This window comes from Agelaius phoeniceus, chromosome 2 (assembly GCF_051311805.1).
Source record: "Agelaius phoeniceus isolate bAgePho1 chromosome 2, bAgePho1.hap1, whole genome shotgun sequence".
Classification (NCBI taxonomy): Eukaryota; Metazoa; Chordata; class Aves; order Passeriformes; family Icteridae; genus Agelaius; species Agelaius phoeniceus.
Genome location: NC_135266.1, coordinates 64,893,576 through 64,909,441, shown reverse-complemented (window position 1 = coordinate 64,909,441; position 15,866 = coordinate 64,893,576). Strand labels below are relative to the sequence as shown.

Sequence of the window (15,866 nt, the reverse complement as noted above, 5' to 3'; positions counted from 1 at the left end):
AATTAAGACAGTTTGTTGACTTGCCCAATAAATACAGTAAACCCCACTCAATCTCTTTGTGGAAGCTGGAATAAAATTTTTAATTATCTAACATTTTCTGTACTACAGATTTAGTTCCACTATCATTAAAAAGTCTGTCGCCCAAACACTAGGCAAAAATATTCTCACCACATCATCACACACATACTTCTCAAAAAGGAAGCATTTCAACTAGAAATCTTTGGATGTACTTACTGAGATTGTACCATTGTCTAGACCTATGGACAGCCTTCTGGTTTCCGGGTTAAAAGACATGCATGAACATGGAGCTGAAAAAAATGAACATGTTGATGAAGTTAACAAAACTGTGATTCTCATTTTCTTGAAGTTCTGGAAAGCCTAAAATTAGCTAACATGCTTTATGATGCTGCGCAGCATTTTGAGCTTACCAATATACAAGCATTAAAATAAATGTTTTCTTGCAATTCATTCAACCCTATCCTATTAGGACATGGAAAAATAGCTACTTCTTGCTCCAGTTCCCTAATTTTTTTTCTTACTAGTTATCTGTAAACAAGCCTTTCATTTAAGAGGAATGGTGCTGCTTTGATATAACAGGCACTTGACATTTCAGTATAAGTCAGAGATTACTTAGCTGAATAATTTAGTTTTTTACATTTGCCTGAACTGTGCTGAGAATAAAACAAAACACTACATTATGTCAGAGGCTTGCATCCTACACCTGCAGTAAAAAAATGTCCCAGTAGGAATCAACATATCAACTAATTTTAAGGACAGAATTCAACTGTCCCCTACTCCAATTCCATCACAGACAGCACTATGACAGTATCATGTACTATGGTCAAAATAATTTATCTAAAACTAGCCATTGCTTGATTACATTGATATTACTCTAATAAATATCAAGACTTATCCTGAAATTGCACACAAGATGGTCACAGTATGCTCCCTCAAGGATCTGGCAGGATTTGTATCCAGGATAAAACCAGGTTTCCTCGCAAGAATTCAAGAGCTGTGCTTGGTTTAATTGAAAAATTGTGAAGTTACATTCAGAAAGCAGGAATTGCTTTTACTACCCAACACAGCACCATGCAGCTGGGAATCCTGCTATCCCAACAGAAACCTTCAGGAATTATTTTTCAGGAGCAATTCCTAACTGCAGCTAGGATAACAGTATGAGTTATAAAGCTTTATAAACCATATTCTTATGATAAATACAGAGTACAGTCAGATGCACTTTTAGTTCTGCTTTTCTCCCCCCTCTCGGTTTCCACTGTCCATTGTGATTGCTCGCATGTTTGTGTTACTAACAAGCTTGGAGTCCTCTCTTTTGTGATCCAGTATCTTCTCAATTTGTGAAATGTCTCTCTTAGGACTAAACAGTCCATAGCTCAGCAAATCTTCCTTGATAGTTTAATTGGCAGCAAAGCTATATGAAGAAGAGTCAATGTTGACTGTGTAATAAAACTTGTTCCACTTTCAGTATTGACTCCCTCTTGAAATGTTTCCTGGAGGACAAGTACCATAAACAGAAAGCCCATCAGATCCACATCCAGGCAGCCCCCTCAGTTTATTCCTTTCCTGGAAGGGCTGACTGAACTGAATCAATTAAAAGGCTTCAGTTCAAGGAAACTAACACAAAGGAAACAATTAAATCCTAGTAACAGTGACAAAATTGCTCCTTCCTGTACCTCTCCCTTAGAAAAGGCAAACTGGAATCACCCCGTCCAGAAGTGGTGCATTACTATTATACTGAGGCTTCTATGCCTGTAGCAGAATAAGAGTTGTAGGAAAAAAATGGACAGAAAACTCTCAAATTCTAAGCATAATAAACATCAAATAAGTTTAAAGGCACTTAATGCCAGAACAGGTATATCACACAGCAGCTGGACACTGGGCATACATTGCAAGAGCTACCAATATCAATGAAGGCAATGAGTAGCTCACTGAGAAGTTGCCAAAGGTAAAATAATTATTTGAAGTATGCTTTTCCCAAACACTTCAGAAGCAAATGATGCAAACAATTGCTTGACACAATTGCAAAAGAAGTAACTTCTGAATTCCATACCTGTGTGTACACAGTCATAGCAGCGTCAAGATACTTATTTTGCTATAATCATATTTCCCAAGGGAACTCTTCGGTAACATGTGCACTTAGAAAAATCATTATGACAGCACTAAAATTATGTCCATACCAACTATGATGTAGTCAGTTATGCTACTTGTAACAAGATTGCAGCTTACTCTGGTAAAATTAAGACGATATTCAGGTACTTTAGCATGTAGGCACATTAAAAAGAGGGGAAGAAAAAAAAAAAAAGAAAAAAAACCAAAACAAAACCTGAAACCTTAAGCTTCTGGGATATTTAAGACCCTTAAAAAACCATATCCAGGAAAAATAATAGCACTCTGAAGACTCTCTACTTAAGAACTTATATATTATTTAGATTTCAGATTGGAAAAAGATTCATCTGAACTGCTATGGAGGGCAAGCAGAATATTCCTGATGCAGAAGTCTGGCTGCAGTCTTTTCTTAATACAGGGCAAATACATACTGATTTTTTGCCTTTAGAAAATGAAATATGGAGGGAAATCACAATTACATATTTCATGCTCTCAAAAGCATGGCACCTTTGTTAGAGGCTGACAGAATCAGAAGAGAAATAGAGACTTTGTCCCTGCAATTTCTGGGACTCCCCTCTGAAGTGCCTAAACATGACACAGTTTGAGACCAAAGGAGCATGTTTTGCATTGCAGTTGTTTCACCCTCCTGTTCAAAGCAAAGTGTTAGTTACGAAAACCATCATAAGACAAGCAGCGCATTATCTGCCTCAAAGACTGGATACTCCATTGTTCACCAGTACAATAAATCTTTTACTCCATTCCACATCTGTAATAGGGTTTTTTGGTTGCATTTAGGTCTTTTTGTGTGTTTTACTTTTGTTGGTTTTTTTATTGGAAAATTTTACTTGACTCTTGACTACAATTTCTTTACCTTTCATAAATCTGTGTCTGCTGTTTTTTTAATCCTCTGCCCAAAGTGACAAATCTAACCATGGTTACACCTGTAATCAAGAGTAACCAGGGTTACATGTTTACAGAGGTCTGTTGTTAATCAGCTGTTGAGACAACGCTGGTGAAAAGGAAATGGATTAGCAAGGTTTCAGCTGGAGCTCTTTTCTTTCTCATGAGCTGGAGATGACGATCAAAAATATGGCCACTGTGCTGCCCAGAATTTTTTGACCACAGAATCACCCACAGGCAGGACATAAAACTTTCCCAATTAGGAGAAATTCTACGTCTAAGCTCAGAAGAGATCTATAGTCTTGGCCTTTTTTACCATTAGGTATTTAATGATTTTGACATTCAGAATGCATTGATGACCCTGTTTGGGTGCAGAACTTGACCAAAGCACATCACTGACTCAACCAAACTCTTCATCCTTCTCATTTCCCAGAGGAGCTAGTCTGCAAACTCAGTTATTGAGGCTACCTGATTTCAAATCATAAAATAGATTGGGTCACACATCACCACAGTCAGTCACAACTCATGCTAATGGGGTACCTAGAGGTAGGACTGCCACTCACAGCTTGCTAAGCAGCACAAAGGCACCGTTGTGCCTACTACATTTTTACACAAAGAAACTCTCAGCAGTCATTGTTCTTTAAACAACAAAACCCAGTATGAACCTAAAGCAGAGCACCATCAGAAAGGTGATCAACACAGAAACAGACAAAACCATCATTTCCAGTCAAGTGCAGACTTGTACAGATTCTGACTCAGAGCCCTTTCTATGATTTCCAAGCTTAGAGGCATGACTGATTGTAATTGCTTCAATTGTTAATTATACCTGATGATTCTTGAAATTGTTGAATAACACAATATAATTTCAATATCTCATGCCTCAAATGCTTACCAGCCTATGAAGTGAAGGAGCACTGTCAGGTCTTCAAATCTATGAAGGAGCTTTGAAATAGTCCCCATTCAGTGGAACTGGATCTACTCCATCATTTCCACTGAAACAGTTATTACTGGCAATAACACAGCTTTGCTAAGACCAGAGGAGAATCTAATGAGATTCAAATATGCAAATGCATACAAAAATATCACATGGAAAAAGAGAAGTCTCAATGCCAAATAGCTAGAAAGGCCATTTCATAACAGTTTGGCTGGGGAAAGCAAACCACTTAAGACCAGTCAAGGGAACTCAGGCCACTGCCAGTGATCAAGACAGAGCTCCAGAGACTGCCACACCATTAGCTAGTTCCCAATACCTTCTTGGCAAAATCTTGAGCAGAAAGTACCTTTGAGGATTGACACGTTCTTATGAGCTAGTCCATCAACAAAGGAGGATGAGGGGTCCCCCTCTCTACCAAATCGTTTTCTTAAAACAGGCAAATACCTTGGCTGCCCTAGAATCCCAAATTGATGTTTTTCTACTAAAACTTACACCTATTAAATATTTTAGCTATCATGGAGACAGATGTTTTTTACAAATCTACCTATCTTAGCTTAAACTAATCCTTTCTCCAGACAGTATGAATACCTCCATGAGACCTGATATGTGCTCCCCAATCTGGATTTAAGGTCAGCTTTACAAGCTTTCCAAAGACAGGCTAACCCAGCACATCTAATTGAAGCTGACTGAAGAGCATTAGCATATGCCTGCCTCCGATGACCTACAAAATTATATTCCTGCACTCAACACAGGGGTTACAGCAAACAGCAAGGGCTGTCATTTCTTCAACTCTCTCTTGGGAAAATGGACATTGATCTGCAGTTTCTCAAAGCATGAACACTCACTTTGGGAGAGGAGACATAATGGAGGGATCCATCAGGGAAATTTGGTTTTCCACGTTCAATTGCAAAGGTAAAATGATTCTGCTTCTAAATTGGAAGAGGTGCCTTCCCTGTCTAGTATCCTCTCTATCACATTAGGTGCCATGGAATATTAAGTTCTTACCAAATAAAACCATTTACCATTGCACTCTAATGGACTGAGCACACACAGTAGGAAGGGTAGAGTGATTTATACCGGAGACTTACAAAGCTTTATGGACCCCATTAGGGGCAGAATGCAAGACCACATTTTGAGTTGCCATATTTTAAAACCTGTGTTTGCATTAAATGCTCATCCCTTGCTAACATGTCTGTCAGCTTTTACTGCTGTAATCTCTGATGCCTCTCAGAAGCATTAGCATGTAACTTTGTAAAGCTTCACCAGTACCAAGAGGATTGTTAAAGAATAACATTTGATACAGAGATGTAAGCATGCAAACAGTCATAAGCATGAAGCTTCATCAAAACTACTTTGCAAATCCACAGTAGATATTGAACATCTCCTTATACTTACATGGCATTGCATGGTATATACTGGGCCAGTACTGCCCACTGTCTCTCTTCAGCCAGACACGAACTGTTCTGTAAAAGAAAAAGCACTACATATGAGGAAGAATTAAAAAATAATCATGACTGAATGAAAGCAAAGTGGTCATGATGAATGTACAACATGTTCTTCAAAATTAAATTATTTTGCTGAGAGGGAAAGTAAACTTGTGAACTCCTACACCAGCCTGATACATCAGCCTCAGATTAACCCCTGTAAGGTGATAAGGGTTGACTCCTTGGTTCCATTCAGTATTCAACAACTTGGCTAAACATATCTCAACAATATTTGGAAACTGCTAGGGCTTTTAGTTCTTTGCTTTACAAGGACTTTAACATGACTGTTCATTCAAGGCTCCACGTGAGAATTTGGGGCAGCACAGGTAGCCCAGTAGAGCATTCCTGTATCAGTGCTTCCAGTCTCTGCAGAAACCTTCCCCCTGCTCTCAGGGTAGGCCTTGGCCCATCTGCTGCCTGTTGTTTCATTGTTCTGCTTCAGGAAACCCCCTAAAAAAAAGAAGGAAGTTCTGAAATTTTCAGCTGCTTATTACTAAGGTTATGTCCATTTGTGCCAAAAACGACCTCTTCAGCTTCAGGACCTTTCCTCTCCTCCATGCATGCAGAGTGCTATCAGAAGAAGCCACTGAGCACAAAGAAGCCAAACTTATTCTTCTCTGAAGAGGATGACAAATTTGTCAAGCAGTCTTGCAGGCCTCCTCTGCCTCATCAGTTTGGAGTTGGTGTCTTTGAATAGAGGCCCTTAGAATCACACAATGCTCCCTACAAACACATCAGGAGTTTCCTCTCTTCTAGAAGAGCTTCCCAATGTATCTCAGGATTACTTTTGCTTTCTCATAATCATATTATACTGTCAGATGCCTTTTACTCAATCCATGACCTTCAGAGATTTGAGACAATTGTTGCTTGTTTCTACAGCAGAGGATCTGAACTGATGCACCATCTAGGTCATTAAATATTTATTATTTCAGCCCTTATTATCATTTGCTTCTTTTGGTCCAGTCTCTGAAGCCTCCTTATACTTGAAGCTCTCTCTTAACTTCAGTTCATCAATTAATTTCATCAAAACATGTCTAGTAACAGTGTGAACAGTTAAAGCAGCATTAACCTCTTGTTTCTGCATAGCCCACTGTCACCTCACTTACAGCCCCCTGTTCCTCTAATTACTGTTCCTCTAATCCTTATATCTAGTGTTAACCAGAAAACTCTCCATATAATACTGTATTCATGCTTTATTGATTTACATTGAATGTATTAACCTTCTCTAGAAAACATAGTTATCCAAGACAGCACCATGTTAGCATAGATTTTGACCCAGCATCCACTTCTATTCAGTCTTTTCCATCAAAATTATTATGCAACAGCAAATGCAGGAGGGATCTAAAAAACTATTGTTTCTATAACTTGCACTTGATACTATTAAGAAAAAAGAAAGCAAGAATGGCTCTTTCCAGTACATGAAACATGGAAATACAGCTTACGGGAAAGACTGCATGATCATTTCTATTGTTACCTCATTTCATTCAAAAAGAAGATTGCAGCCCTCTTTAGTCAGTACAAATTCAGAGCAATGTCATAATACAAGAAATACATCATAAAGAAATATAAATTGATCTAAGGCATTACATACACAAGTATAGTCTGAATTGAGATGCCATGCATAATAAAGCAATTCAAGAACTAGTAATCTATCCTTCAAACTTCAAACTAAAGGCTGTATCACTTTGTCTTCCTGTGTTGCTTATGTCCAAAATCAAGTATCTGCTCATCTTAACCTGCTTTCAAACTCCTTTTACAGCAAATAATTCTGAGACCTTGTATATTTGGGTGCTACACAAGCTGAATCATTGTAGAAATATCTCAACAGAGTATGTTGCTCTAAAAACTAACCCTTCGCTGCGTTAACAAGTCCCAAGTTTAGAAAGCTCTCACAAATTATATGAAACATGTAACATTCATTATAATTATATTCTAAGTCTAATGGCCTTTTTGTGTTGAACACAGCAGCAGCTCTGAAGCAAAGCTGCCAAAACATTTTGTAAGGCACAATTCACTGGCAAATAACAAGGCTGATGTATCTTTGATGGTGAGAGGGACAGACAAACCCTTCTGTCATTTCTCCCCACAGCTGACCATAGCTGTTGACCAGAAGCTCTAGATGCACATCAACCACTCAGTTTCCCAAATGGATGAGCTCTTACAAATGTGTTTGTCCTTACAAGTGAGGTCATTGTAGCAACGAATGAGTGTGCACAAAAAAATAATGGGATGAATCACAGGGAGCTGAAATAACTGAATATGAAACTACCCTGAGGAAATGCACCTATGAGAGACCTGCCTTTCTTGACCATCCCAATCTAGGTATTCAAGTGTTATCTGTTTCAAAATCCCCAGGCTTCAACAACATTGCCCTTCCTCTCCACTCTGACACTCCTGCAAATAATAAATCCAGTACAACATCTTACAAATAATTCAGCTTGCTAGGAAAGAAGAACAGATCTTTCAAAAGCTGCAGGAAATAAAAATGAATTTTATGTGCAAAAATGGCAATATTTTGAATGCTTTGGGTTGGTTTTGTCATTGTTTATTAAACTGTACCCACTGCAGAATTTCTAATCAATTTGACAGTTACATCAATTTTAAGACTTTTAGATGAATGATAATGAAGCAAAACATATTTTCTAGTAAAATTTAAAGCAAACAAAGAAAAAAACTGCTGGAGGTTGTGTTACGAGTGAAGCTACTTCTTCTAATATAGGCCTCTTCTATAGGTACACAGTATGCTCATTTCTTAGTGTAGTCAAATATATTTCCATTCAAGGACTAAATCATGTGACTAAATGACAACTAAATGAGAAATGAAGCATTATAAGAATAAAAATACTATGAAAAGATGCCATCTAACTGTAAGGTGTGTGAAAAGAAACATAACCAGCAAGTCAGTTCATGCAACTCTTTAGAGAAATAAGTATCTCCCCTGTAAATGATCTGAAGTAAAAGAAAATAAAAGATCTGGTTAACAATTTATTTTAAAATTAAGGATTATTACTATGCATGTCTTTAAAGCAAACATTTAAAATTGACATTAAGCATTATTGTGGGTTTCTAATATCTATCTATAAGTTCATATAAAAGCATGAAAGTTATTCCTTATGTCGGGATATGACGACTCAGAATTTTCTTCTCTTAAAGATCACTGACGTAGAAAAAGCATTTTATTGAAAGAAGGAAAACCAACCCCAGTTCAGCAGCCTTTTCTAGGTAACTTTTTCCCAAAGAAGAATTGGGCTAAAGAATAAACCATACCAACGACTCAGTTTGGGAGAAGCCAAATGTTCTTGGAAGAGCACATCCTTTTTCAGCTGAAGTTCCACACATTTCTATATACGTTTTTTTACAGAATACTACCTACTAGATGTGAAACCCAGAGCTTTCAGAGCTTCTAAAGAATGCAAAGAAAAAAACCCAAGAATGAATGAAAATAAGCTTTTTTTATGGATATCCAGCATATGGAGTACTTGCTGTTTGCATGGTTACTGGACTTAAAGATGCACCCACCTGGGTGAGGATTCATTCTTCAGCTGCTCTAGAGTGATTCAGTCAGCATCACCATGGAAATGAGTTGTCCCTTCATTTTGTTGCCAGCAAATTGACTTGGGAAGATTTTTAGAAGCTGTCAAATCGATGGATATTCTTCTAGTCTTTTCATAACAGAGATGATTTATTTTTAAATGAGACAGGCTATATAGAAATAATTCTGCCATACAAAAGACAGGCTATGTCTTCATATATTAAGGGGATGTGAAAATTGCCAATTTTAAAAGAAAAATTGCTTCACTCTGTTATAATGAAGAGAATGTGCTAAGGTCCAGGTGGCTGTGGATGTAGCAGCAGGTCTCAAGCACACTGCCAGGCTGTGTAGGAGGTGAGCTCACTTGGGCACCTACTACTCATGCAGGTGCCCATGTCAACAGCAGCACATCCACCTCCGTGTGGCAGCTCTGTGCATCACCATCTACAGAAACTTATTCAGTCACTGGTATCTCATTTCTGATAAAAACAATCTGTTCATTCAAACCCAACTTTGTTCATCTAGGCTGCAGTGTGCCTCGTGAAAATGTGCACAATGCTGCCAGGTTGGATGCAAGATTCTCTGCTCTAATCCCTACTCTGGCCTGAGCAATCACCTCACTGCTGGAAAACTCAGTGTTGCTTGGAGTGCTGGAGTTGAGTTTCTGTGAGTGACTCACAGCAGGGCTCCTGTCTTTCCTCCCTTGTGCCTTGCATGAAACACTGGTGTTGCACACAGTACAGACATACTGATGTGTCAAAACACTGGCCCAAGATGTTTGCATGTTGCAATACTGGGAAATCTGTGGTAGGGAGATCCATTACCTCAAGAAACAAGATCCCTATAACACTCCACTTCTCCAGAATATCCATAAACCCACCAGTTCTAGTTTCACAGTTTGAGAGAGGAAACCTAATATATCTGTTTCCCATAACAGATCCTTTCTCTCCTGTTAATTTTTTTTTCCTTTTTCACTTCTGTCTTTTAAAAAGTTTCTCTTTGATGAGATGCACTTCTGTACTATTATCATCTTCATGCCCCAGACATACATCAGAGGACAACACAGCAGAGGTAACCCTCAACACATACAATTTACTACATTATTTCATAGGTATTCTTGGGAAATTGTTTTAAATGGCATTTTAATGTAGTCCTTATTGTTTGTACCTTGGACCATGTACTGCAGGATTGTTTTATCTCTTGTTTTGCTGAGTGACCAAAACCACTAAGCATCAAATGAAATGTGAAATTATTTTAAAGTTTTTTATTTTATTATTTTATAGTTTTATTCTTATTTGTAGTGAGGACACAAATTACAGAGGTACAGAAGCTTTAATCTGTCACTTTCTAAAGTCATCAGGCTTATTCAGAGACTCTTTGCACATTACAGCTCCTTGGGAAAGGGGGATATGTCAACAGTGCAAATGACATGGTTAAAAAGAAATGCCCAATGGGCATTTTCCGGGGCAATAATACTGTCCACTGTTCTAACTACAGAACTGATTTAACAGCATTTCAGAACAGCTTTGAAAAAGGAAAAGGAGTACACTAAACTATTGTGGAAAGCCCTTTAAAACACTCCTCCAACTATTCATTGATAGAAGAAACAAAAAATATTATGATAATGTTATTTAAGCATTAGTGCAATCTGTGAGGTTTCAGGCATATCTAATAGAGTATTAGCACATGTTCTTACTATCAATACACTGAAGACTTCTTTAGTGTTGAAAAGAAACTCCACCTATTCCTCAATATCCAATAACAGACAATTCAGAAGTATTCAAAAGACATGTTTCTGTAGAAACTAAATATCTGCATTTGTGACAGCAAAAGCTCTACCTGATGTCATTAAACAAACATGACAATAGTAGCCTTTGAAGTCCAAGTACACCACTGATGGCTTTATCACCTTTAGCAGGGACACACTGCCATTAGAAGTAGGATGAGAAAAATTATTTAACAACTGCATAAACTGAATTATACAGTACTATAAATCCCTCAACGTGTCCAGAGACTTGTTGCAGAGATGGGAAGAGATTCTGACTTCCCCTGCTTAGTGACATGGAACCCTACTGTGAATAAAGGATCTTTCATGCTTAGTGGCAGCTCAGGAACCACTGCCAGTGTACTGGAACCACTGATGAGGAGTTCCATCTCTCCAATAAATTTTGATAGAAAGTATTTGAAAGCAAAAATCAAAACCAGAAGTAGTTTCTGGGCCAGCTTGCATTTCAGAGAAAACAATAGAAATGTAATAGCAGAGTGTCAAAGCCTCAGGCAACAAGAGGACTTTTTCCTAACAGTCCTTATCCTATGTCCTCCTAAATGAAAAGCAAAACAAAACAAAAAAAATCAAGACAAAACCCCAGTAGTCCCACACCACCCCCACCAAACCCAACACCAAAGGCCCAGGGAAGTGCATGACTGTCTCCCACTCAGACTCACCCATACCAATTCCCACACAACTATCACACAACTGTGATGGAGGGTTCTGCATAAACCCTGAAATGCTGGGGTACATTCCAGATGCCACCTTGTTTTCCCTGGTTTTGATGAACAAATGTGTGATTTCAGCTGAACTAGCTAAAGATTGACTGGACTTATTCTGCGACTGAGGCCGGGTACAGCTATGCAGCCACACTATAAGAAGGATATAAAGCTATTTAGAGAGCATGCAGCAGAGGCCATAAAGGTGGTGAAGGGTCCTGGAGGGGAAGCCACATGAGGAGTGGCTGAGGTCACTTGGTCTGCTCAGCCTGGAGGAGATTGCGGGGGGACCCCATAGCAGTCTACAGCTTCCTGCCAAGACAAAGTGGAAGGGCAGGTACTGTTCTCTTCTCTCAGGTGGCCAGCAACAGAACCTGAGGGAATGACATGAAGCAGAGTGAGGGGAAGTTGAGGTTGGATATTAGGAAAAAGTTCTTCACTGTAACAGGCTCTCCAGGGAACTGGTCACAGCACCAAGCCTGCTGAAGTTCAAAAAGCATTTGGACAAAGCTCTCAGGCATGTTGTGTGATTCTTGGAGTGTCCTGTGCAGGTCCAGGAGTTGGACTTGATGATCCTTGTGAGTCCCTTCCAAGCCAGGATACCCTATGATTCTGTGATCACTGTAGATCTGGTCTAGGGTCTTTTATATTACAAAAGGGAAGGCTGAGGTTCTGAAATAAAGTGTAAGAGCTACAAGTTCAGGAAAGGGGGAAAATGTATGGGGAAAAGATTAAAGAGTTCTGAAGGATGGACTGTTTTACAGAGGTTCTCTCTTAGCACTGATTACATAAAGGCATTTCTAGAAGATAAAATATCCTCATGGTAACCTTGGTCTGTAACTCATCATTGGGCTTCCCATAAAATGGAAGTGTTTTGAATAATGATAAGATACTCTGTATCTGTATTTTGAATAACTGAGAATAATTTTGAATAATGACAGATACTCTGTATCTCTCAAGCCCTGCAACAAAGCCATAGAAGCAGTAAGATCTGACTTCAAGATGAACCTGGGCCAGCTCCCAACAGCCAGCACCTTTGACATCCTGCTGTTGTATCCAAAACACTGCTGCCATTGTCACCAATCCAGGAACCCTCATACACAAAGCTCAGAAGCATCAGAGAAACAGGATCACAGCAAGGAGGGTGAACCACGCAAGGACTTCACACAGCCCTGGATGTGAACAGCACAGGGAGCACATCAAAACCCGTGTGCTGGAGGCAGCTGGATCTCTGAGCAGTAGCTCAGCCACCAGCTGTGAGGAAGGAAGGAGTCTCATGAGCACTTGAACATTCAAGTGCACTGTTGATCCCACCCAGTGATATAAAAAAAACATTGCACAGAACAGAGTGCCAAGCAAACAGGCAGATGGACTGAAAGGCAGGGTTTTTTTCACACAAAGCATACTAAGCAGTCAAACCATGCTTAATAAGATGTTTCCCTATTTAATTCATGCTGCTGTAACTAAATGCAGATGCACATTGCATAATAGGGAAAATGTCAAAGTTTAGGTAGGTTATATGCAGCTAGAGGATTGCATGGGTTTCTCAGGGTGTTATACCCATCAGTTGTACTTAGACCTCAGAGAAATCGAGACAATTTTATTTAACACAGTTATGGTTTACATAGAAGGTTTTTTGGGTATTTTGTGGGAAGTTACTAAAAACCAAAGATTTATAGGAGACAGTATCAGGGGAAATTAATTTTTATGACCTAAAAAAAAAAAAAGAGATAGCAACATGACAGCTTTAGTACTCAGCTGTGAAACAGTTTCTACCCATTTTTCAGTTTTCTGGACAATAAGCAATGCAGTTCAGTGATTTTTCCAGTTAGCTGAGTACACATGCCTGGGAGCAGTGCAAGCTCTGCTCTTCAGGCCTGGGACAAAAATCACATTCTGACCAGTTTCCACTTTGGAAACTTTGGTTAATAGAGACCCAAAAAATGAACCAAAAGTCACAACCACAGAAAAATGCTCCCTTACATTGAGGTTACTAGAACGAGGTTCAGAGAGCCAAGCTGCCTCAAGTCTTCAGCAGCTCCACAAAATCAGTTCTCATCATGAATCATAAGAAACAGTGTAGTGACTACACCACATCCCAGCTGTAGGGAAGCTAATTTTTTCTGAAAATGCAGGTAAATGCAGGGCTGGAGTTCCCAGTGAGCATGAATCTACAGCTTTGGAAAGAATTAAACAAGCGTTACATCACATTGGGACTTCTTTCAAGCAAAGTTCCAGAATTACCTCCTCATTAAAAATTGTGGACCAGTCTTCCTTGCAGATCTTTGGGGTAACAAAATGCTCTTCATCTCTCTCTTACCCACAGACCTCCTTCACCCATACTCCACCAAATGATTTCCCTCCCAGAACAGATGCAGCTTTGGAGCTGCCTGTACGGATCAATTCCTGTTTGCATTCAGGAAGCATAAACACACAACCTTTTGAAGGTAATTGCATTGGATGATTTAATTATTGCAATCCAATTACTTTCACCTCCTTCCCACATTCAAATGTTTCAGTAATGGAAGTTATTAGAAAGATCCTCATTAGATTAAAATACAGACCTGCTATGCAGTAAGTGACTCAGTGGAACCATGCTAAAAATACCCAGTGGATCGAGAACTTGCAAGAAAGAAACTCTGCTACACCCCTCTAAATTGCCCATGTAGCAAAGGCGAAGAAATAGAACCCACCAGGTCACTGTCCTCCTTCCAGCTGCCTGGTTGGAACATCTGTCCAGCAAAACAACACTTTTTCTCCAAAAATTCTACGGGCTATCAACTTATCAATAATTTTTAAGTCTTGCATGCTTCACTCTGCTCAAAAATGAATGCATTATACAATTGATAAAAAAGTGGATCTGTGAAGTGAAAGCTGAACATACTAATTTTTAATATACATACCACCAGTATGGCACTTTGTAATAAATTACAGTCACATAAAGGTTAATTTACAGGAGAAGATGGATATTTGATCCCAAGCTCTAAATTAAGTCATACCCTTAGGCCTCAACTTATTTTTCAATAAATGTTTGGTTAATTATCCAGTGTAACATCTAATAACTTATGCCTTTACTGCAGAGGAAGGAAGCCACATTTCCACATGTATAGGTGGTGCCCTCTCTCAGCATTTTAATTTCTGGACCTAAGTCATCTGCATCATTCATTGAAACACTCTCTATAAGAAGAGAGAGGCTTTTGGTTTTTAAATACTGCTGAACAATTACAGCACTGTTTTTTCAGAGACAACAAACATATCTACTTGGAATGTATTTGTGTGCTCTGTGCCATGCCAAGGTGCCTCTGCTAATGCTCTTCTTGAGGCATCAAGGACTTTCTGCGGAGAAATCACATTTCCAGTTCCTCCAGCTGAACTTGAACAATGATTCATGGGTGATAAAATGTTCCCTCAGCTTTTCTGCTCATTGCCATTTTCCCCTCCATCGGGGCAGCCCGACTCAGAGATATTTTTACTGTCCTCAGCTCCTACAGGCTTTGCTCTTCTAGAGGAGATAAGAAGCCGCTCTGCTGCTCTGACCCAGCTGGACAACTTTGGCTGGGGAGTCTCAGTACTCTGGGCAGGAAACCAGCAAGGTCAACAGAATTAGCACCAGCAAAAAGGGATCAAAAAAGCAGGGCAAAGCTATGCAAACCAAACCCCGCCCTGAAAGGTTTGTACAATAGCTGCAAAGGAACTGTAGCCCTGAAGTGCTTTACCGAGGGCTCTCAGATTTCTTCTTACCATGCATACTGCACTGTGTTGTGAGGTGCCAGCAAAGCCCAGCAAAACCCAAACTTCTGACTCTGTAATTTAGAGGCGATCTGGCATTTCAAGGGCTTAAAAGCCAGTCAGTTTGTCATCTCTGCATTCCCATGGGGGTTGCATGGGGAGATGGAAATCAACAGAGTTGAACGGAAACCATCTTCAAACCTGTATTATGAGACTGATTATTCCATCCTAAACTTTAGGTTTTATTATTTAAAAAATCTCTCTCAAACATGCAGGGCCTCTTTATATTCAGCTACATCTTTCATATGGCCTAGTTGCAGCTTTTCTATTTTCCAGCATTGTAGTCCATACTGTATTAATTTTATTCTATTATCTTTAAAATAGTAATTTTCAATTTTGAAACAGCAAATTTCAATAAACATCTTCTTGGTCTCCTCCTATGAGACTAGAAGTTCTGTTGTCTCCACCTTCTCCACTGGTTAGTTACTGTGTATACTCATATAATTTCTTACATGCCTCCTCTTTAAGGTAATCAATCTTTCCAGTCTCTTGGAAAGGCTGTTCTTGTGTTCTGTTCCCCTTACCTGCTTTCCAATCCCTTTAATGAGACAATATCCTGTCTGAACTATCGTCTTTTGTACTAAATGCAGCAATCCAGACACAAACAAACCTGCTA

The 15,866-nt window shown here is 39.1% G+C and overlaps 1 protein-coding gene across 1 annotated transcript in view; it reads right to left on the bottom strand.

Moving 5' to 3' along the window:
* Window positions 1–15,866, bottom strand: part of WDFY2 (WD repeat and FYVE domain containing 2) — a 59,498-nt gene that overhangs the window by 23,498 nt on the left and 20,134 nt on the right. The window contains exons 2-3 of the mRNA XM_054655149.2: window positions 5,354–5,421; window positions 235–308 (exon numbers count right to left, since the gene is read on the bottom strand). Coding sequence (XP_054511124.1) covers window positions 235–308; window positions 5,354–5,421 — 142 coding nt within the window. The remainder of the gene's footprint in view (window positions 1–234; window positions 309–5,353; window positions 5,422–15,866) is intronic.